We start from the raw sequence: 24,292 nt of genomic DNA, 5'->3' as shown, positions 1-24,292 counted from the left end.
TGTATAACATATCACAATCAGTGACAAACCATGCACAGCATTGTGGTGTCAATGAGCCCCAATTGTAATGTAGCATCTAATTGCGGATCTACATAACCTCCTGCTACAATTTAATACAAGCATAAAAATGTATATTTCAAAGTTTTGGCACTAAAGCTGGCTGTAGACGGTTCAAATCTCGGGGGCCAGTTCAGCAGAGACCACCCAAGATCCGAACCATGTATGGGCAGGCTGAATGTACCCAAGTTCATCACTTGGCCAACTTGAGTACAACCAGCCTATTTGATCTTGCATGCGATTATTGGCCACTAGCAGTATCTATTGGGTTGGGGGGGGGGGGGGGGCATTTTCTTTCCAGCATAGGAGCCTTCCTTGCTCCATCTTTGGCCTGCATAGATCCACCTCTTCTTTTTATCAAAACCTTTTTTGTCCAGACTGCAACACATAATGGAGTCTGAGTTACACACCCGCAGGTTCAGCATTAAGCAGAACTAATTAAAAATGTAGGGAGTGACATTGCTAAATTCTGTTCCTGAAAATGCTGGTTACCAGCAGATATCTGCAGACCTCAATCAGCTTATTTATAACGCTGAGAATCTAATGCGGTTTCCTGGATTGCCACCCACCCCCAAAGCCAAGAGCCCGACTTACTGCTCACCGTCTATTGCCAATCCCCTAAATCCTCCGTCCATACTTTGGGAGAATCCCCTAAAATAAAAACAGCAACTCTGAATCACTTTGCTCTTTCGGTTTCTGAAAATAACGAAGACTGCTCTGCCTAATTTAGCTGTCAGCTGGGGGGCATGGAGAGATGTACCCACCCACCAGGGTCCCAAAGAGCGATCGGAGCCCAGCATGAGACTGAACCCTGCAGCATTCAAGCTGGAAAAACCTCCCTGTGCAATAATGAGTACCTCCGACAGCCTAAGGCACCCATTATCCTCTAGCACATCAGAAATCATATGATGGTTGCAAGCAAACCTCAAAATCAGAACACTGATTATTTTATTTAAGCTGCTTACAGACATCCCTACACAACATCCAAAATGTCCTGACCCGATCCATCAGTGAATGTTGTAATCACACCGCCACCTATTCCCACCGGAGGCTCTTTTATATCCGAAAAACATGTAAACCTACTGAGAAAGGTCTTGCTGCCCTATGGCATGTAAACTGAATATACAGTAAAAATCCATCAACTTCTTTCTAGCCAGTGATGCCTGGCAGATCTTTCACCCCACAGGAAAAAAAATAATAATAATTCTGAAAAAATGCCATATCCTGATAAAGGTGTGCAGTTACTTTCCTGCAAGAAAAGAGGCATCACTCTCTCTTCTAAAGCTATGGCCACCAAACGATCCTCTGGAAGTGTCAAATGCCTGGTCCCCTAATGAGCAATGCATCTCAATCTACTAGGGCAGAGGTCTCCAAACTGTGGCCCGGGGCCAGATACGGCCCTTTTCCCACCTTTATCCGGTCCTTGGGGCACCACTCTACCCACTGAAACAATGATGGGACACCATTCCTCCCACTGACGCCAATGATGGGACAGAATTCCTCCCTTGAATGCCAATGATCTGACACTTTTCTTGCCAGTGACATCAACAATGGGGCACTAATACATTATTCCCTATGGAGATGGTTCACATCTCCACTCCAAAACGCCTGATGCCGAATGCCTGAAGCTCAAACAAGTTCCGGACCCTTTTTTGTCACGCGAATCGGGCGGTTTGAGCGGTTCTATTTCCCATAGAAAGTAATGGAAACGCTCGATTCAAGCGACTAGCGCGACAACGGGCGTTTTGTCGCTTTAATCAATAGAACATTTCACCCAGGCAGAAGATAAAAAAAAATAAAAAATCTACCAACATAGCAACAAGTGATGAAAAGATGATCATGTTTCCTATTGGCTAAAATAAAAAACGGCGAAGTACAAAAACGTCGGACGACGCTGTATGCAAACGCGCAAATAAGCATGAATACGCGCGGCAAAACGCCGGAAAAAACGACCGAACGACCTACGCTCAGGTGTGAATGCAGCCTAAAGGCTGAAGGATATTAAACTGGCCCTTTGTTTAGAAAGTTTGGAGACCTCTGTACTAGGGTATCGGTGCTGATACTAAGAATTTGCACAAGTACTTGTACTAATGCTTACATACTAAAACCGATACTTTGTTGTGCAGTGCAGTGTGATTTGAGCCCATACAAAATTAATGGGCTCAACTTGCACTGCAAAGAATAGCATGCGATTTATACAGGAATGCGGTGCAGACCAATCTTTATCACATGCGGTTTCCCATACTACTCCTGTGTGAACCCAAGCTGAAGTCACTATAACAAGCCTGGGTTCACACAGCAGCGGTATGGAAATCCGTTTGCGATTCACCGCACTGCATTCCTGCGCAAATCACATTTGATACTTTGCAGTGCGACTTGAGCCCATTCATTATGTATGGGCTCAAATCGTACAACACCAAAAAATAAAAATAGGCATCGGCAATTGGTATCGGCAAGTACTTGAAGAAAGTGATGTTCCAAAGGCACTGCTCCCCTCAGAATAGTATTATAGCTCTTATTTTTGGTAGTAACCATGCTGCTATAATAGAGATAACCATTATAAGATCCCCAAGCGGAGTTCCGGCCACAATTTCACTTTTTAAATATAAATACCCCTGTAATACACAAGCTTAATGTATTCTAGTAAAGTTAGTCTGTAAACTAAGGTCCGTTTTGTTAGGTTGTTACAGCATTTAGACACTTTATAAAATAGAAATTGACTGGGGCCATCTTAAGTGTGGGCATCATGAAGCCAGACTGTATGACTTCCTGGATTTCAGCCTTGCAGATCTCGCACATGCTCAGTGCTGCACAAGCAGTGTCAGATCAGGTTTCAGCAACAACAAAAAAATTCGTAAAGGACTAATAGCACATTTGTGAGGTCAGGCACTGACGTTGGATGACAGAGTCCTGACCTTAACCCGACAGAACACCTTTGGGATGAATTAGAGCAGAGGCTGCGAGTCAGGCCTTCTCGTCCAACACCAGTGCCTGACCTCAAAAATGCACTTCTGGAAGAATGGTCAAACATTCCCATAGACACACTCCTAAACACTGACAGCCTTCCCAGAAAAGTTGAAGCCGTTATAGCTGCAAAGGGTGGGTAACTCAATATTGAACCCTACGGACTAAGGCTGGGATGCCATTAAATTTCAAGTGTGTGTAAAAGGTAGTTGTCCCAATACTTTTGGCAATATAGTGTATATACCAATGCAATACATGTATGCTCAAGTTAGATAAAGCATATTAAATGAACAAGGAATTTATATACTAAAACACCAACATGTATTACCCCATACAACTATGAATACAATGAGGGGAGTTAAAGTCTGAAGCAGCTGTGCGTGGCAACCGATCAGTTACTGATTTTAGTAAATTCCTCAAAGGTTATTGAGATAGCGGTCCTTCAAGAGGAAATAAACCTGCATATACAATGGATATAAAAAGTCTACACACCCCTGTTAAATGTCATATCTCTGATGAAAAAAAAAAAAAAAAAAAAGAAGAAGAAGGAAGGAAGGAAGGAAGGAAGGAAGGAAGGAAGGAGACAAAGATAAATCATTTCAGAACTTTTATATCCTTAAGACCCCTTTCACAAAAAAGGGGCTATACCGCCTGAAAAACTCCTGCCCAGCAACCTCAGTGTGAAAGCAGGAGGGCTTTCACATTGAGGCGATGCGCTGGCAGGAGAGAAAAAAAAATCTCCTGTCTGCAGCATCTTTGGAGCGGTATGTATATCGCTCCTTCCCATTTAAAACAATGGGAAACCGCGGCAATACCGCCCGCAATGCGCCTCTGCAGAGGCGCATTGCGGGCAGTATTAACCCTTTATCGGCCGCTAGCGGGGGTTAAAACCGCACCACTAGTGGCTGAATCCCGCTGCAAATCCGGCGGTATAGCGCCACTATTTTTAGCGGCGCAGTACCGCCACCGCGGCTCCCGCCCCAGTGTGAAAGGGGCCTTAATGTGACCTATAAACGATACAACTCAATTGAACAACAAACTGAAATCTTTAAGGTGGTGGGAAGTAAAGCAAAAAAAAAAAACACTAAAATTAAAGGGTTGCACAAGTGTGTACACCCTTAAACCAAGAGCCCTTTTCACTCCGTCAGCACGGGGTGTCGGCGGTAAAGCACTGCTAGTTTTAACAGCGCTTTACCATCGTTTTTGCAGCGCTTTTCGGGTGCTATCGCTTTTAACCCCTGCCAGTGGCCAAATAAAGGGTTAAAAGCGCCCGCGAAGCGTCGCTGCCGAGTGGCGGCGAATTGATTTCAATGGGCAAGGGTGTTTTAGTTTTAGAGCGGTGTATATTTTTGTTTTTTACATCCTGCCAGCGCAGCGCCTCAGTGTGAAAGCACTCTGGCTTTCAAACTCGGATTGCAATGAGCCTTTTTTCAGGTGCTTTACAGGCGTTATTTTTAGCGCTAAAGTGCCTGAAAAACGTCTCCAGTGTGAAAGGGGTCCAATTGCCCACTCTTTGCAAAAACACTACAAAATCTGCTATATTGCGAGGGAATCTCCTGTGCAGAGCCCTTTTCAGATCACTGAACAGATTTTCAATAGAATTCAGGTCTGGGCCAATCCAAAACTTTACTCTTCTTCTGGTGACGCCATTCCTTTGTTGATTTGGATTTATGCTTTGGGTTGTTGTCCTGCTGAAAGATGAAGTTCCTCTTCAGCTTTCTATCAAAAAGCTGAAGATTTTGTGCCAATATTGACTGGTATTTGGAACTGTTCATAATTCCCTCTACCTCGACTAAGGTCCCTGTTCCGGCTGAAGAAAAAATGTCCCCAAAGCATAATGCTGCTACCACCATGCTTCACGGTGGGTATGGTGTTCATTTGGTAATGTGCAGTGTTGTTTTTGCACCAAACATATCTTTTGTAATTACGGCCAAAAAGTTCAACTTTGGTTTCATCAGAACATAACACAACACATTTACCTACATGCTTTTGGGAGACTTCAGGATGTGTTTTTGCAAAATTTATCAGGCTTGGATGTTTTTCTTCATAAGAAAAGGCTTCCGTCTTGCCCCTCTACCCCATAGCTCAGACGTATGAAGAATACGGGAGACTGTTGTCACATGTACCACACAACCAGTACTAGCCAGATATTCCTAAAACTCCTTTAATGTTGCTGTAGGCCTCTTGGCAGCCTCCTTGTCTTTCCATCAATTTTGGAGGGACGTCAGTTCTTGGTAATGTCACTGTTATGCCATATTTTCTCCACTTGATGATGACCGTTTTCACGGTGTTCCATGGCATATCTAATGTCCTGGAAATTCTTTTGTAGCCTTCTCTTGACGGATACCTTTTTAATAATGAGATCTCTCTAATGCTTTGGAATCTCTCTGAAGATCATGGCTTTTGCTGTAGGATGAGACCATGACCCCTTTCACACTGGGTCGCTTTGCAGTCGCTATAACGCTAAAAAATAGCGCATGCAAAGTGCCCTGAAACAGCAGTTGCTGTCTCTCCAGTGTGAAAGCTCCAAGGGCTTCCACACTGAAGCAGTGCGCTAGCAGGATAGTAAAAAAAAAAAAAAAGTCCTGCTAGCAGCATCTTTGGAGCGGTGTGTATACCGCTCCTCCACATTGAAATTAATGGGACACCGCTCCAATACTGCTGGCAAAGCGCCTCTGCAGAGGTGTTTTGCGGTGGTTTTTAACCCTTTCTCTGCCACTAGTGGGGGGTAAAAGCCGAATAGCGCAGCGAAATTGGCGGGTTAAGGGCCGCTAAAAATAGCAGCGCTTTACTGCCGACGCCGCCCACGCGTGAAAGGGGCCTAAGAAAAATGTCAGGAAAGACCTACTAAGACAGCTAAACTTAGTTTGTGATTAATCAGAGGTACATTAAATGATGGCAGGTGTGTACGGACTCCTATTTTAAGCGGGGGTTCACCCTATTAAAAAAAAAAAAAAAAATTTTTATTCTAGCATAAAATTCGGCATCGTAGCGCGAGCTACAGTATGCCGGTCTTACATTTTTTTATCCCCGTACTCACTGTGCTATTGTACATTGAAGATTCCGGGGAATGGGCGTTCCTATGGAGAGAGAAGGTGATTGACGGCCGGCTCTGGCGCGTCACGCTTTTCCCGGAAATAGCCGAAATAGGCTTGGCTCTTCACGGCGCCTGCGCATAGCCTGTGCGCAGGCGCCGTGAAGAGCCGAGACCTACTCCGGCTGTCTTCGGGGAGCGTGACGTGCCAGAGCCGGCCGTCAATCACCTTCTCTCTCCATAGGCACGCCCATTCCCCGCGGGAGTCGGAATCTTCAATGTGCAATAGCACAGTGAGTACGGGGATAAAAAAATACAGATAGGCATACTGTAGCTCGCGCTACTATGCCGAATGTAATGCTAGACTGATGTTAAGGAGGGTGAACCACCGCTTTAACATGAGTTTGAATGTGATTGCTTAATTTTGAACACACTAATGCAACCACATTATTTTAGTTTTTTTATTTTAACTCCCCCCCCTCCCCCCTCTAAAAGATTTCAGTTTGTTTTTCAATTGAGTTGTACAGTTTATAGGTCACATTAACCACTTGCTTACTGGGCACATAAACCCCCTTATTTTCCAGGCGAAATTTCAGCTTTGGGCACTGCGTCGCTTTAACTGACAATTGCGCGGTCGTGCGACGTGGCTCCCAAACAAAATTGGCGTCCTTTTTTTCCCCACAAATAGAGCTTTCTTTTGGTGGTATTTGATCACCTCTGCGGTTTTTATTTTTTGCGCTATAAACAAAAAAAAGAGCGACAATTTAAAAAATATATATATTTTTTTTTACTTGTTGCTATAAAAAATATCCCAATTGTTTTTTTAAAAAACTTTTTTTTCTCAGTTAAGGCCGAAACGTATTTTGACGTATTTTTGTAAAACAAAAAAAAAAAAAAAAAAATCGCAATAAGCGACTGGTTTGCGCAAAAGTTATAGCGCCTACAAAATGGGGAACAGGATTATGATTTTTTTTATTATATTTTTTTTTTACTAGTAATGGCGGCGATCTGCAATTTTTATTGGGACTGGAATATTGCGGCGGATGTATTGGACACTTTTGACACAAATTTGGCGCCATTCACATTTATACAGCGATCAGTGCTATAAAAATGCACTAATTACTGTATAAATGTGACTGGCAGGGAAGGGGTTAACACTAGGGGGTGAGGAAGGGCTTAACTGTGTAGCCTGGGTGTGTTCTAACTGTGTGGGGGGAGGGGGGTGACTGGGGGAGGTGACCGATGCTGTGTCCCTATGTACAAGGGACACAGATCGGTCTCCTCTCCTCTAACAGCACGTGGAGCTCTGTGTTTACACACAGAGCTCCACGTCCCTGCTGTCACCTGCCGTGTCACCGACGATCGCGTGTACCCGGCGGACATCGCGGCCGCCAGGTACACGCATTGGGTCTTCGGCGATGCGCCGGGACAGTTTTTACCCGCCTTTTAATGCACATAAAAGGCCGTGTTTAAACGGCCACTTGGCACTTGAGAGCCGCGCTGCGGACGTATTTTGTCTATAGCGCGGATCTCAAGTGGTTAAAGGTGAAAAAAGGTTCTGAAATGATTTATCTTTGTCTCATTTTTTTACATCACAGAAACCTGACATTTTAACAGGGGGGGGGGGGGAACTTTTTACCTCCACTGTACTTCACGGTCCAAACATGCGTTTCACCTGTACATAACTGGAAGGTTCTCTTCAGAAAGCTTTACACTTTAGTAAATCAGGTCCTAGGAATAAGAACTCTAATCCTAGAAATATTTGCTAAATAGCTCATCACTAAGCAGCATCCTATGCAGATGAGCAAACATTCCAGAGATTCTATAAGGAGACACAGGCAGAACATGTCACAATGGTAATTACAGATAAGACATTGGAAGCAAGGCTGCTGTACACAGCTCTGTGTACAGCGGGCTGAACGAGAGAAATCAACCGATTCCCCCATCGATGCCAACGGTGTGAATGGAGGAATCCCCACTGCTAGCCATTGTATTCAGACAGACAGAGCCCAAGGATACCTGAACAGAGGCAGCATCTTACAAGGTGCAGTCACTGTTTGGCCGATAATTTTGCTCAGGCTCCTTCAATTGTTAATTCAACTTTTGTTAAACCAGATGGTGCCAACTGCCAATCCAACAATTGAATTTCATCCAATTCAGCAGGCATTGTGTGAAATTAGAGTTGTCCAATGCATATGCGATTTGGCCCAGTGTGAAAGAAAGATGCAAGAATTTGGTCCATACACTTTAAATCCGAGGCCCAGGTATACTTTCACTTAAAATAGTTTGTTTGGGTGTGCTGTATAAACTATATGAACTGCCTCGGCTACATACGGTATACAGTACTGTGTGCCGGGGTGTGAAACGAGACCTTCTCAAACCTGGAACTAAATAGCATCAGACTAAGCAGCATTCATCCATTCATATGCAGCTTTGTATTCAATCAATGAACACAAAGTTTCCTCTGACTGGCTGAGTCATCCCAAAAAAATTCCCTCTAGTTTGTAGATAACAAAAACGGAACTAAGACAAACTCTAACATGGCGTACAGAGACAGGTGGAGTGCCCGTCTTAGAAACTCGCACATATGCCTCTGAAATCTCAGCCAAATATCGGAGCTGACATGTGGGAGTGAAATGATGCGAGTTTAACTGAACTCGCGCCACAGTCAGTGTGAACCAGGGATTAAGCGGAGTTCCCCCCATTTAAACGTCAGCAGCTACAAAAAGTGTAGCTGCCGACTTTAAACAGTTGCAATAAAAAGTATGTGAACCCTTTTGGAATGATATGGATTTCTGCACAAATTGGTCATAAAATGTGATCTGATCTTCATCTAAGTCACAACAATCGACAATCACAGTCTGCTTAAAACTAATAACACACAAAGAATTAAATGTTACCATGTTTTTATTGAACACACCATGTAAACATTCACAGTGCAGGTGGAAAAAGTATGTGAACCCCTAGACTAAAGACATCTCCAAGAGCTAATTGGAGTGAGGTGTCAGCCAACTGGAGTCCAATCAATGAGATGAGATTGGAGGATTGGATCGGAGTGTTGGTTATAGCTGCCCTATAAAAAAAAAAAAAAAAAACACACACACCATTTCTGGGTTTGCTTTTCACAAGCATTGCCTGATGTGAATGATGCCTCGCACAAAAGAGCTCTCAGAAGATCTACGATTAAGAATTGTTGACTTGCATAAAGCTGAAAAGAGTTATAAAAGTATCTCCAAAAGCCTTGCCGTTCATCAGTCCACGGTAAGACAAATTGTCTATAAATGGAGAAAGTTCAGCAGAAAGTTGAGGCGAAGAAGAATCCTAGAGTGTCACCTAAAGACTTACAAAAGTCTCTGGCATATGCCAACATTCCTGTTAGCAAATCTACGATATGTAAAACACTAAATAAGAATGGATTTCATGGGAGAATACCACAGAGGAAGCCACTGCTGTCCAAAAAAACATTGCTGCACATTTACAGTTTGCACAAGAGCACCTGGATGTTCCACAGCAGTACTGGCAAAATATTCTGTGGACAGATGAAACCAAAGTTGAGTTGTTTGGAAGAAACACACAACACTATGGGGTTTATTTACTAAAGTCACATCCACTTTGCACTGCAAGTGCATTGCAAGTACACTTGAAAGTGTAGTCGCTGTAGATCTGAGGGGAAGATCTGAAATGAATGGAAGCTCTGCTTATTTTATCATCCAATCATATGCAAGCTAAAATGCTGTTTTTTATTTTCCTTGCATGTCCCCCTCAAATCTACAGCGACTGCACTTCCAAGTGCACTTTCAATGCACTTGTAGTGCAAAGTGGATTTGCCTTTAGTAAATAACCCCCTATGTGTGGAGAAAAAGAGGCACAGCACACCAACATCAAACCTCATCCCAACTGTGAAGTATGGTGGTGAGGGCATCATGGTTTGGGGCTGCTTTGCTGCGTCAGGGCCTGGACGAAATGCTATAAATCGAAGCAAAAAAGAATTCCCAAGTTTATCAAGACATTTTTCAGGTGAACTTAAAGGGTTTGTAAAGGATTTTTTTTTTTTTTTTTTTATCTTAATAGCTTCCTTTACATTAAAGTGGAGGTTCACCCGGAAATGTTAATTTTTAACATTAGATTGAGGCTCATTTTGTGAAGGGGAATCGGGTAGTTTTTTTAAAAATGAAGCTGTACTTACCGTTTTAGAGAGCGATCTTCTCCGCCGCTTCCGGGTATGGGCTGCGGGACTGGGCGTTCCTATTTGATTGACAGTCTTCCGACAGGCTTCCGACGGTCGCATACATCGCGTCACGATTTTCCGAAAGTAGCCGAACGTCGGTGCGCAGGCGCCGTATAGAGCCACACCGACGTTCTGCTTCTTTCGGCTACTCGTGACGCGATGTATGCGACCGTTGGAAGCCTGTCAATCAAATAGGAATGCCCAGTCCCGAAGACCATACCCGGAAGCGGCGGAGAAGATCGCTCTCTAAAACCGGTAAGTACTGCTTCGTTTTTAAAAAAACTACCCGATTCCCCTTGACAAAATGAGCATGAATCTAATGTTAAAAAAAAAAATTCGGGTGAACTCCCGCTTTAATACAGTGCTATTTTCATGTCCTCATTGTTTGTTTTTGCTCTTAAAGCGGGGGTTCACCCTATTAAAAAAAAAAAAAAAAAAAAAATGTTTATTCTAGCATTACATTCGGCATCGTAGCGCGAGCTACAGTATGCCGGTCTTACATTTTTTATCCCCGTACTCACTGTGCTATTGTACATTGAAGATTCCGGGGAATGGGCGTTCCTATGGTGAGAGAAGGTGATTGACGGCCGGCCCTGGCACGTCACGCTTCTCCGGAAATAGCCGAAATAGGCTTGGCTCTTCACGGCGCCTGCGCATAGCCTGTGCGCAGGCGCCGTGAAGAGCCGAGACCTACTCCGGCTGTCTTCGGGGAGCGTGACGTGCCAGAGCCGGCCGTCAATCATCCTCCCTCTCCATAGGCACGCCCAATCCCCGCGGGAGTCGGAATCTTCAATGTGCAATAGCACAGTGAGTACGGGGATAAAAAAATACAGATAGGCATACTGTAGCTCGCGCTACGATGCCGAATGTAATGCTAGAATGATGTTAAGGAGGGTGAACCACCGCTTTAAGTTGCTGCAATTCTTCTCTGATCTCCACACTTCCTGGTTGTCCGTTTCCTGATAACCACAGTACGGAGAGCTTTCTGTGGTCACCAACTTCAAGGAGGTGTGATTTGTGTGTGTCTAAAACCCCTCAGTTTCGTTTTCCAAACCATCACTGCCCTGTATTGGCTCTGTGGCTCTGTACAGCAGAGAGGCGGGAAACAACATGCAAAAACGAAACTAGAAACTACAGGTACATTATATGATTGATTTTTATTTATTTTTTATCGTTTTTAAGAGGAATCAGTTAACCATTATGTCTCTATACCCTGTAAACAGTCATTTCAGCAAAAACATTTTTTTATTTTTTTTATTCACAACTCCTTTAAGGCCATCTGTCCACCAGCTGAAGCTCAACAGAAGATGGGTGTTGCAACAGGACAACGACCTAAAGCATAGAAGTAAAACAATAGAATGGCTTAAACAGAAGAAAATACGCTTCTGGAGTGGCCCAGTCAGAGTCCCGACCTCAATCCGATTGAGATGCTGTGGCATGACCTCAAGAAAGAGATTCACACCAGACAACCCAAGAATATTGCTGAACCGAAACAGTTCTGTAAAGAGGAATGGTCAAGAATGACTCCTGACCGTTGTGCACGTCTGATCTGCAACTACAGGAAACGTTTGGTTGAAGTTATTGCTGCCAAAGAAGGTTCAACCAGTTATTAAATCCAAGGGTTCACATACTTTTTCCACCTGCACTGTAAAAGTTTACATGGTGTGTTCAATAAAAACATGGTAACATTTAATTATTTGTGTGTTATTAGTTTAAGCAGACTGTGATTGTCTATTGTTGTGACTTAGATAAAGATCAGATCACATTTTATGACCAATTTGTGCAGAAATCCATATCATTCCAAAAGGGTTCACATACTTTATTGCAACTGTACTCACCTGTGCCACGGTCCAGCAATGTGGATGCAAGAAGCCTCACTTCTCTCCCCCTCCTCTCTGCAGTGCCGGCATTGTAACTGTGGCTTCACAGCCGGGCGTGCACTGCGCGAGCCGTGCTGCGAGTTGTGAATGGCCGGGCAATCTTCTGGGACTGTGAAGTGTCCCAGAAGATTGCAGGGAGGAGGGAGAGGTGAACGTCCTTCTGGCGCCAGAGGGAGGAAGTGGGAGCTGGGTGGTTGTCAAAACTGGGTACCGTTAAAATTGATATTGCACAGACTAAGACAATATTGTCCACGTTGATGGTGTAAAGCAGGGGTCTCCAAACTTTCTAAACAAAGGGCCAGTTTACGGTCCTTCAGACTTTAGGGGGCCAGACTAGGGCCATTGGGAGTAGAAAGTGTCCAGTGGGAGTAAATAATACCATATCTTTAGTGACAGTGGGAGGACTAGTGCCCCATCGTTGATGTCAATGGAAAGAATTGATGGCGTCAGTAGGAGGAATAGTGCCCCATTAGTGTCAGCAACAAGAATTATGCCCCATTGGAGTTGGATGGAATAGTGCCCCAAGGGCCGCATTAAGGCAAGCAAAGGGCCGCATCCGGCCCCAGGGCCGCAGTTTGGAGACCCCTGGTGTAAAGTATCAAATATTGCAAATGGATCATTTTCATCATTTGCAATATTTGATACTTTACCACAGGGCTCGACAAATCTCGGTCGCCAGGGCGACTAGAAATAGCCTCCTGGCGACTTGGCTTGGAATTTTTTTTTTTTTGTGAAGTCCCTAGCTCTTCCTTGTGTAAGCTGGCACCATCTGGTGGTGGCCGTTGGTATTACAAGTTAAGCATTACAAGTTAAACAGCAATTCTAATGTCATTTTTCACTATTTTCACTGCCATCTTCTTCCCTCTAATTAGAACCCCCAAACATTATATATATTTTTTATCCTAACACCCTAGAGAATAAAATGGCGATCATTGCAATACTTTCTGTCACGCCGTATTTGCGCAGCGGTCTTACAAGCGCATGTTTTTGGGGAAAAAAATTACACTTTTTTTAATTAAAAAATAAAACAGTAAAGTTATCCCCATTTTTTTTATATTATGAAAGATAATGTTACTCCGAGTAAATTCATACCCAACATGTCACGCTTCAAAATTGCGTCCGCTCGTGGAATGCTGACAAACTTTTACCCTTTAAAATCTTCATAGGCGACGTTTAAAAAAAATCTACAGGTTGCATGTTGTGAGTTACAGAGGAGGTCTAGGGCTAGAATTATTGCTCTCGCTCTACCAATCGCGGCGATACCTCACATGTGTGGTTTGAACACCGTTTACATATGCGGGCGCTACTCACGTATGTGTTTGCTTCTGCGCGCAAACTCGTCGGGACGGGGTGCGTTTTCTGGCTCCTAACTTTTTTAGCTGGCTCCTAGATTCCAAGCAAATTTGTCAAACCCTGCGTTACCGTCAACGTGGACAATATTGTCTTAGTCTGTGCAATATCAATTTAAACGTTTGGGGCTTGGTCCAATTGCACGTGTCTTTTTTCAACCAGGCCAACTAGGTAACCAAGTATAAACTTTTTCCTGTCCCTAGACAAATGGATGACCCGTCCGGTGCACAGCCCCACTGCATGGGGAAAATATTTTTGCCCAGATTTGGGCTTTAAAGTGTTTGTTACCCCAACATGTCATATTCCTGATATGTGTCTGCTGTACCATGTACTTGTATGACAGAGTATCCTGTTCCCCTTGTATTGCTTCCTTTATGTGAAAACCCTGGTGTTTCTGCCAGTCCCTTTGCTTTCCAATTAAAAACTGACCACAGTAAGCAGGAGAGCACAGTGTGGTCAGTACTCTAACTGTGCTGGGAGCTCAGCTGGTGTGTCGTCAGATATGGCAACCTGTCAGAATGTGTAACGGAAGTGACGTTTTGTTGCCGCCATTTTGCTACACCCCGCACTTCTCCACATTAAAGATACACTGAGAAGAGGGCAAGCAGGCATCTTTTTACACCCACCGGAGTTTTACATTTTACACTTTTTTTTTTTAAACAGTAAACTGAGTTTATATAGTGAAATACAGTACTTAGAACTCTTACATTTTAAAAGTATCTGCAGCGATCTGCCCAATGTCCGGCCGCTCCAAGCTGTCTTCTGGGAGAAACACAGGTCCCAGAAGACAGCCGGGACCAGTAAGATGGCGCAGCGTGTCGCGTGCATGCGCAGTAGGGAAGCAGGAAGCTGAATCACTTTTTGATTCCCTTACCGAACATGGCGGCACCTCCACCCGAGGGACACACGGCTTCGGGTAAGGACATCGCGGGTGCCCTGGACAGGCAAGTGTCCTAATATTAAAAGTCAGCAGCTACAGCATTTGTAGCTGCTGACTTTGAATATTTTGTTATTTACCCCCCCCCCCCCCGGCAGAACTCCGCTTTAAGGGCCAGTTCGCACCAGACGCAGTTGCGTGCGCATTTTTTTCTGCCCCAAAAATGCATGCACAGTGTTTTCCATGTATCCCAATGGCTCTAGTTCACACCATGCAGTCAGTTTCCAGTGCAGAATAAAAAAAAAAGAAGGTAACTGCATCTGGTGTGAACTGGTCCTATGGTATCTGGAATTACGGTACAAGGGAGCTTTCACACTACCCTGCTGAGGTTTGACCGCTATCCCGTAGACTTCTATTATGTCCTGCGTTTGTGGTGCATTTCAGAAAGCTCAAAGATGCAGCATGCGAGACTTTTAGTGCGTCTTCAGAAAATACACCTAAAAACAGCGATCTCAAAGTCTATGGGAAACCGCAGGTAGAGTGCGGCCAATCCCCAGCGGGGCAAAGTGCAGGCGCCCTGACAATACATTACACGGAACATGCTGGGGGTGTAAACATTACACGGAACATGCCGGGGGTGTAAACATTACACGGCACACGCCGGGGGTGTAAACATTACACGGCACACGCCAGGGTTAGGGTTGCCACCTGTCCAGGATTCACCCGAACAGTTCAGGTTTTGAATTATGTGTCCGGGTTTCAGGCGGACTAAAACCCACACACATTATTCAGACCGGGCTGTGGCTCCTCATGTAACCGAGATAGTTACACACAAATCTGTTGCCATCCAGGAGCTGCGGGTGGCTGTCTGGGGGTAGGTGTGGCATCATTGGGGAAGCAGGGTGATGATGTCAATAGCAAAATTGGCCACAATTGCTGTTCGCTGCAGCACGCTATGCGCAACACATTACTACTCTCCTTGGGGCACCCAAAGGTGTCCCAGGCTGCTAAAGCGTTCGGGTTTGGATGGAAGAAAAAGCGTCAACCCTGACCGGGGTGCAAACATTACGCGGCAGCAGGCGTATGCATTACGCGGCGGCGGCAGGTGTAGGCATTAGGCGTCGGCAGGTGAAGGCATTAGGCGGCGGCACGCGTCGGCAGGTGAAGGCATTAGGCGGCGGCACGCGGCGGCAAGTGAAGGCATTAGGCGGCGGCACGCGGCGGCAGGTGAAGGCATTAGGCGGCGGCACGCGGCGGCAGGTGAAGGCATTAGGCGGCGGCACGCGGCGGCAGGTGAAGGCATTAGGCGGCGGCAGGTGAAGGCATTAGGCGGCGGCATTAGGCGGCGGCACGCGGCGGCAGGTGAAGGCATTAGGCGGCGGCACGCGTCGGCAGGTGAAGGCATTAGGCGGCGGCACGCGTCGGCAGGTGAAGGCATTAGGCGGCGGCACGCGTCGGCAGGTGAAGGCATTAGGCGGCGGCACGCGTCGGCAGGTGTAGGCATTAGGCGGCGGCACGCGTCGGCAGGTGTCGGCATTAGGCGGCACGCGTCGGCAGGTGTCGGCATTAGGCGGCACGCGTCGGCATTAGGCGGCACGCGTCGGCATTAGGCGGCACGCGTCGGCATTAGGCGGCAGGTGTCGGCATTAGGCGGCACGCGTCGGCAGGTGTCGGCATTAGGCGGCACGCGTCGGCAGGTGTCGGCATTAGGCGGCACGCGTCGGCAGGTGTCGGCATTAGGCGGCACGCGTCGGCAGGTGTCGGCATTAGGCGGCACGCGTCGGCAGGTGTCGGCATTAGGCGGCACGCGTCGGCAGGTGTAAACATCACGCGGCGGCAGGTGTAAACATCACGCAGCAACAGGTGTAAACATCACGCATTACGCGGCGGCAGGTGTAAACATCACGCGGCACACATCGGGGGTACACATTATACGGCCCACGTTGGGGGGTGGGGTACACATCATACGGCACACGTTGAGGAGGTACACCCCCTCTACACACACAACCAGAACATGAGATTTGCGCCTTTTCACTTACTTGGTCAGCATCGCGTTCATTGACAGTCGGTAGCGGGGTCCGAGTGGACATTTTATATCCTCTGTGTACACAGCATTGGACAGGATGAACCGATCAGACTGGGATCTCCTCAGGACACACAGGAAGCCCCTATCATCAACAATCACTGATGGGAGGACTAGTATGGAGTGGTCATACCTATAGACTGACAGGAGGACTCAGACACTGCCCCGAGGGGTGACACCTGGAATCTACACTCTGATGACACCACAATTCCCCCCCAGGGTGTATGTAGGCCCCAGGGAAGGAGTGTTCAGGCTCCGCCCCCTCACTAGGCCCGGGAACCTATCACCTCTCCTGTAGGACTCTGATACCCGGAGAGGGAACACCACGCCCCGCCCACACTGGGAACTCCGATGAGGAGGGAGGGAGGAGGGGGGCTCACACACACCTGTCCTCTATAGGAAGGGAGGGCTCCTCTCACTAGTCCCCGTACACCGCTTGTCACTCAGGTGAGCTCACAGGAGAGCCTAGGCTGGGCTTCCCACACACACGTCCACCCCAGGATTTCAGCTTTTTTTTAAATCTTGGGTCTCTCTTGTTAATAATAATTAACAGCAACAACGCAGGACCGCCCACAGCGCCGACCAGACCTGTACAGAGGTGTCAGCTTCTATGTAAGGAGGGGGGGGGGGGTCAACAGGTAAATTCTCCCGCCCAGGTCTCGCGCTCAGCTCCACCTCCCCCTTCCCCCAGCGCGCGCCTTTGATCTCTCGCTGGCTTATCCAGGTGTGTGCTCACGCGCTGAGTGTCCTCGCGGCTCCGTACTCTGTATACGGGAAGGGGGAGGGAGGGGAGGTGCGCGCGCACGCACAACTTCGAGTCAGCTGACTGAGCGGCGGCGGCGGCCGCCGGGGCGTCGAGCTGCGCGCGCATCCCCGGACTTTACCTTGGTGGCGTGCGAGGTGGCGCTGTCACCTGGGGAGAGGAGGAAGAAGGGAAGGGGGTGGTGAGGTTGTCTGCCCACAACCAATGACACAGGTCTTTGTTTTATCCACTTCAATTCAGGGCACTTTTACCACAGTTGTACTACCTATGTACCTGTTGATCCTGCCACTAAGTTTATTCTTTTTTAACTTCAGCACAGGAAGGTTTACCCCCCTTCATAACGGACAATTGCGCGGTCGTTCGACGTACCCAAACAAGATTGATGACCTTTTCCCCCCACAAATAGAGCTTTCTTTTGGTGGTATTTTTGGTTTTTATTTTTTCCGCTATAAACAAAAAAAGAGCGAAAAATGTTGAACAAAAAACAATTTTTATTTTTTTTTCTCCTAAGAAACATTTCCAATAAAGAAAATGTAAAAAATCGAATTTCTTTATCAATTTAGACCAATATGTGTTCTGCTACATGTTTTTGGTAAACAAAAATCCCCATAAGTGTACAGTAAAACCTTGGTTTGAGAGCGTTTTGCAAGACAAGCTAAATGTTTTAATTAATTTTGCCTTGATATACAAGCGATGTCTTGATATAAGAGTAACATAATGTCACAACCGAGTATAAAAAAGAAAGGAGCCTCTAATTGTAGCAATATGGTTACATTTAAAGAGGAAGTAAACCCAGTGGCCGTGTCCCCCTGTGGCTGTGCCTTACACCCCCCCCCCACCGTGTCCCCCTGTGCCTTACACCCCCTCCCACCGTGTCCCCCTGTGCCTTACACCCCCCCCACCATGTCCCCCTGTGCCTTACACCCCCCCCCACCGTGTCCCCCTGTGCCTTACACCCCCCCGCCTTGTCCCCCTGTGCCTTACACCCCCCCCCCACCATGTCCCCCTGTGCCTTACACCCCCCCCCACCGTGTCCCCCTGTGCCTTACACCCCCCCACCGTGTCCCCCTGTGCCTTACACCCCCTCCCACCGTGTCCCCCTGTGCCTTACACCCCCCCCACCATGTCCCCCTGTGCCTTACCCCCCCCCCCCCCGTGTCCCCCTGTGCCTTACACCCCCCCGCCTTGTCCCCCTGTGCCTTACACCCCCCCCCCCACCATGTCCCCCTGTGCCTTACACCCCCCCCCCACCGTGTCCCCCTGTGCCTTACCCCCCCCCCGCCGTGTCCCCCTGTGCCTTACACCCCCTCCCACCGTGTCCCCCTGTGCCTTACCCCCCCCACCATGTCCCCCTGTGCCTTACACCCCCCCCCACCGTGTCCCCCTGTGCCTTACACCCCCCCGCCTTGTCCCCCTGTGCCTTACACCCCCCCCCCACCATGTCCCCCTGTGCCTTACACCCCCCCCCACCGTGTCCCCCTGTGCCTTACACCCCCCCGCCGTGTCCCCCTGTGCCTTACACCCCCCCGCCGTGTCCCCCTGTGTCCTCCTCCACCCACCGTGTCGCCCTGTGCCTTACACCCCCCACCGTGTCCCCCTGTGCCTTACACCCCCCCCACCGTGTCCCCCTGTGCCTTACACCCCCCCCACCGTGTCCCCCTGTGCCTCACACCCCCCCACCATGTCCCCCTGTGCCTTACACCCCCCCCCACCGTGTCCCCCTGTGCCTTACACCCCCCCCCACCGTGTCCCCCTGTGCCTTACACCCCCCCCACCGTGTCCCCCTGTGCCTTACACCCCCCCCCCACCGTGTCCCCCTGTGCCTTACACCCCCCCCCCCGTGTCCCCCTGTGCCTTACACCCCCCCCACCGTGTCCCCCTGTGCCTTACACCCCCCCACCGTGTCCCCCTGTGCCTTACACCCCCCCCACCATGTCCCCCTGTGCCTTACACCCCCCACCGTGTCCCCCTGTGCCTTACACCCCCCACTATGTCCCCCTGTGCCTTACACCCCCCACCGTGTCCCCCTGTGCCTTACACCCCCCCACCGTGTCCCCCTGTGCCTTACACCCCCCCACCGTGTCCCCCTGTGTCCTCCACCCACCGTGTCCCCCTGTGCCTTACACCCCCCCACCATGTCCCCCTGTGCCTTACAACCCCCCCCCCCACCGTGTCCCCCTGTGCCTTACACCCCCCCACCATGTCCCCCTGTGCCTTACACCCCCCCCACCGTGTCCCCCTGTGCCTTACACCCCCTCCCACCGTGTCCCCCTGTGCCTTCCCCCCCCCCCCCCCTGTCCCCCTGTGCCTTACACCCCCCCCCACCGTGTCCCCCTGTGCCTTACACCCCCCCACCTTGTCCCCCTGTGCCTTACACCCCCCCCCCCACCGTGTCCCCCTGTGCCTTACACCCCCCCCCACCATGTCCCCCTGTGCCTTACACCCCCCCCACCGTGTCCCCCTGTGCCTTACACCCCCCCACCTTGTCCCCCTGTGCCTTACACCCCCCCGCCGTGTCCCCCTGTGCCTTACACCCCCCCACCTTGTCCCCCTGTGTCCTCCTCCACCCACCGTGTCGCCCTGTGCCTTACACCCCCCACCGTGTCCCCCTGTGCCTTACACCCCCCCCACCGTGTCCCCCTGTGCCTTACACCCCCCCCACCGTGTCCCCCTGTGCCTTACACCCCCCCACCGTGTCCCCCTGTGCCTTACACCCCCCCCCCACCGTGTCCCCCTGTGCCTTACACCCCCCCCCACCATGTCCCCCTGTGCCTTACACCCCCCCCACCGTGTCCCCCTGTGCCTTACACCCCCCCCACCGTGTCCCCCTGTGCCTTACACCCCCCCACCGTGTCCCCCTGTGCCTTACACCCCCCCACCGTGTCCCCCTGTGCCTTACACCCCCCCACCGTGTCCCCCTGTGCCTTACACCCCCCCACCGTGTCCCCCTGTGTCCTCCACCCACCGTGTCCCCCTGTGCCTTACACCCCCCACCGTGTCCCCCTGTGCCTTACACCCCCCCACCGTGTCCCCCTGTGCCTTACACCCCCCACCGTGTCCCCCTGTGCCTTACACCCCCCACCTTGTCCCCCTGTGTCCTCCTCCACCCACCGTGTCCCCCTGTGCCTTACACCCCCACCGTATCCCCCTGTGCCTTACACCCCCACTATGTCCCCCTGTGCCTTACACCCCCCACCGTGTCCCCCTGTGCCTTACACCCCCCCCACCGTGTCCCCCTGTGCCTTACACCCCCCACCGTGTCCCTCTGTGCCTTACACCCCCCACCGTGTCCCCCTGTGCCTTACACCCCCCACCGTGTCCCCCTGTGTCCTCCTCCACCCACCATGTCCCCCTGTGCCTTACACCTCCACCGTGTCCCCCTGTGCCTTACACCCCCCCCCACCATGTCCCCCTGTGCCTTACACCCCCCCCCACCGTGTCCCCCTGTGCCTTCCCCCCCACCGTGTCCCCCTGTGCCTTACACCCCCACCGTGTCCCCCTGTGCCTTACACCCCCCACCATGTCCCCCTGTGCCTTACACCCCCCCCACCATGTCCCCCTGTGCCTTACACCCCCCCCACCGTGTCCCCCTGTGCCTTACACCCCCCACCATGTCCCCCTGTGCCTTACACCCCCCCCACCGTGTCCCCCTGTGCCTTATACCCCCCTACCTTGTCCCCCTGTGCCTTACACCCCCCCCCACCGTGTCCCCCTGTGCCTTACACCCCCCCACCTTGTCCCCCTGTGTCCTCCTCCACCCACCGTGTCGCCCTGTGCCTTACACCCCCCACCGTGTCCCCCTGTGCCTTACACCCCCCCCCCCACCGTGTCCCCCTGTGCCTTACACCCCCCCCCCACCATGTCCCCCTGTGCCTTACACCCCCCCACCGTGTCCCCCTGTGCCTTACACCCCCCCCCACCGTGTCCCCCTGTGCCTTACACCCCCCCCACCGTGTCCCCCTGTGCCTTACACCCCCCCCACCGTGTCCCCCTGTGCCTTACACCCCCCCCCCACCATGTCCCCCTGTGCCTTACACCCCCCCCACCGTGTCCCCCTGTGCCTTACACCCCCCCCACCGTGTCCCCCTGTGCCTTACACCCCCCACCGTGTCCCCCTGTGCCTTACACCCCCCACCGTGTCCCCCTGTGCCTTACACCCCCCCACCGTGTCCCCCTGTGCCTTACACCCCCCACCGTGTCCCCCTGTGCCTTACACCCCCCACCGTGTCCCCCTGTGTCCTCCTCCACCCACCGTGTCCCCCTGTGCCTTACACCCCCCCCCCACCGTGTCCCCCTGTGCCTTACACCCCCCACCGTGTCCCCCTGTGCCTTACACCCCCCACCGTGTCCCCCTGTGTCCTCCTCCACCCACCGTGTCCCCCTGTGCCTTACACCCCCCCCCCACCGTGTCCCCCTGTGCCTTACACCCCCCACCGTGTCCCTCTGTGCCTTACACCCCCCACCGTGTCCCCCTGTGCCTTACACCCCCCACCGTGTCCCCCTGTGTCCTCCTCCACCCACCATGTCCCCCTGTGCCTTACACCCCCACCGTGTCCCCCTGTGCCTTACACCCCCCCCCACCATGTCCCCCTGTGCCTTACACCCCCCCCACCGTGTCCCCCTGTGCCTTACACCCCCCACCGTGTCCCCCTGTGCCTTACACCCCCCCACCGTGTCCCCCTGTGCCTTACACCCCCCCACCGTGTCCCCCTGTGCCTTACACCCCCCACCGTGTCCCCCTGTGCCTTACACCCCCCCCCACCGTGTCCCCCTGTGCCTTACACCCCCCACCGTGTCCCCCTGTGCCTTACACCCCCCCCACCGTGTCCCCCTGTGCCTTACACCCCCCCCCACCGTGTCCCCCTGTGCCTTACACCCCCCACCGTGTCCCCCTGTGCCTTACACCCCCCACCGTGTCCCCCTGTGCCTTACACCCCCCACCGTGTCCCCCTGTGTCCTCCTCCACCTACCATGTCCCCCTGTGCCTTACACCCCCAATGTGTCCCCCTGTGCCTTACACCCCCCCCCCCCCCACCGTGTCCCCCTGTGCCTTACACCCCCCACCGTGTCCCCCTGTGCCTTACACCCCCCCCAACCGTGTCCCCCTGTGCCTTACACCCCCCCAACCGTGTCCCCCTGTGTCCTCCTCCACCCACCGTGTCCCCCTGTGCCTTACACCCCCCACCGTGTCCCCCTGTGCCTTACCCCCCCCCCCCCACAGGATCCCAGTGCTCTGCTGTGTGCCCTGTGTTTTGTTTTTTGTGCCCTATTTGCCCTACTGCGTGCCCCATGGCCTGTGATGTGCCCTGCTGTGTACTCCCCGGATGTGGCATACTGTGTGCCACATGCCCTGTGATGTGTCCTTTGCCCTTCTATGTGTTCCATGCCTTGCTGTGTACCGCCTGATGTGACTTACTGTGTGCCCTGTGATGTGCTGTGTACTACATGCCCTGTGATGTGTCCTTTGCCCTGCTATGTGCCCCATGCCCTGCTGTGTACCGCCTGATGTGACTTACTGTGTGCCCTTTGATGTGCTTTACTGTGGTGATGTGCTGTGTACTCCCGGATGTGCCCTACTGTGTGCCCCATGCCCTGTGATGTGCTCTGTGCCCTGCTGTGTACTCCCTGATGTGCCCTCTGCTTTGTTGTGTACCCCCTGATGTACCCTACTGTGTGATGTGTCCTTGGCCCTGCTATGTGCCCCATGCCCTGCCGTGTACCGCCTGATGTGACTTACTGTGTGCCCTGTGATGTGCTCTACTGTGTTCCCCATGCCCTGTGATGTGTACTCCCTGATGTGCCCTACTGGGTGTCCCATGGTCTTCTATTGCCCGGGGGCCCCATGAGTTGTCAGTCCGCCCCTGGTTACTGCTTAGCAGGAACACAGGATCAGCACATTCCCCTCCAGAGAATGGCAATCTTGCTTTCTCCTAACCGATCGGTGGGGAGTCCCGCTAGACATCGCTGATTGGCTCCCGCTATGTTTAATTACAGCGGAGAAAGGTCGCCAGCGGTGCGTGCCCCAAACTGGGAAGTGTCAGATCATGTACCAGGTACGTGATCTGGTGCAGAGCGGCCGCCCTGCTGCAGTAGATCTACGGTAGACAGTCGCTAATCGGTTAACCACTTTGCGTCCAGGAACATTTTTACATACAAAATAAAAGAAACACATTTTGCTAAAAAAATAAACAAAAAACAACCCCCAAATTTGTAATATTTTAAAATGATGGCAGTTGCGATTTTTAATACCTTACGATATTTGCGCAGCAGTTTATTAAAGTGGTTGTAAAGGGTGAAGGTATAAAACCTTCAGTGTATAGCCCCCCCATCCCCCCCAATTCTTACCTAAGCCCAATCTCGGTCCAGCAATGTGTACCAGACCTGAGGCTCTCCCAGGTCTCTCCCTCTTGATTGGCTGAGATGCAGATTGGCTCCCGCTGCTGTCAATCACAGGGGACAGGGCTGAGCCATGCTCTATGTATCTTATGAACGCAGAGAGCCGGCTCAGGAGCGAGCATGTACAAGTGCCCCCACAGCAAGCTGCATGCTATGGGGGCAATCAATGGGAGGGAGGGGCCCATCAATGGGAGGGAGGGGCCCAGAGCGCCGGCGGGGAACCCGAGAAGAGGAGGATTGAGGCTGCTCTGTGCAAAACCCTTTTGCTGTTGTTGTACAACATGTTTTTTTTTTTTTTTTTTTTATAAATCTTTAATTTATTATCACTTTAAAGTGGAAGTTCACTCTCTAAATGAACTTTGACTACTCTTAAAGGGGTTGTATAGGTTCAGATTTTGTATTTTTTTTTTTTATAAAAAAATCACAAACATGTTATACTTACCTGCTCTGTGCAAAGGTTTTTCACAGAGCAGTCCAGATCCTCCTCTTGTGGGGTGCCCCACCAGTGCTTCTGGCTCCTCCCCTTCATCAGATGCCCCCTGCGGAGAGCCACTTTCCCTGGGGGCACCCATGCGGGTACACACCTGAGTCCCGCTGCTGCGTCCATTGACACAGACAGTGGGACTCTGCCCTCCCCCCCCCCCCCACTCCCATGTCACT

General features: G+C 50.8%; 1 protein-coding gene across 1 annotated transcript in view; it reads right to left on the bottom strand.

The window, feature by feature from the left end:
* MARK2 (microtubule affinity regulating kinase 2) overlaps positions 1 to 17,256 on the bottom strand; it is a 212,359-nt gene extending 195,103 nt beyond the window's left edge. The window contains exon 1 of the mRNA XM_040329070.1: positions 16,430 to 17,256. Within this exon, the coding sequence (XP_040185004.1) occupies positions 16,430 to 16,480 (51 nt within the window). The 5' untranslated portion in view covers positions 16,481 to 17,256. The remainder of the gene's footprint in view (positions 1 to 16,429) is intronic.
* Positions 17,257 to 24,292: the final 7,036 nt, after the last annotated feature.

This window comes from Rana temporaria, chromosome 11 (assembly GCF_905171775.1).
Source record: "Rana temporaria chromosome 11, aRanTem1.1, whole genome shotgun sequence".
Taxonomy (NCBI): domain Eukaryota; kingdom Metazoa; phylum Chordata; class Amphibia; order Anura; family Ranidae; genus Rana; species Rana temporaria.
This window is presented reverse-complemented; position numbering and strand designations above follow the sequence as displayed.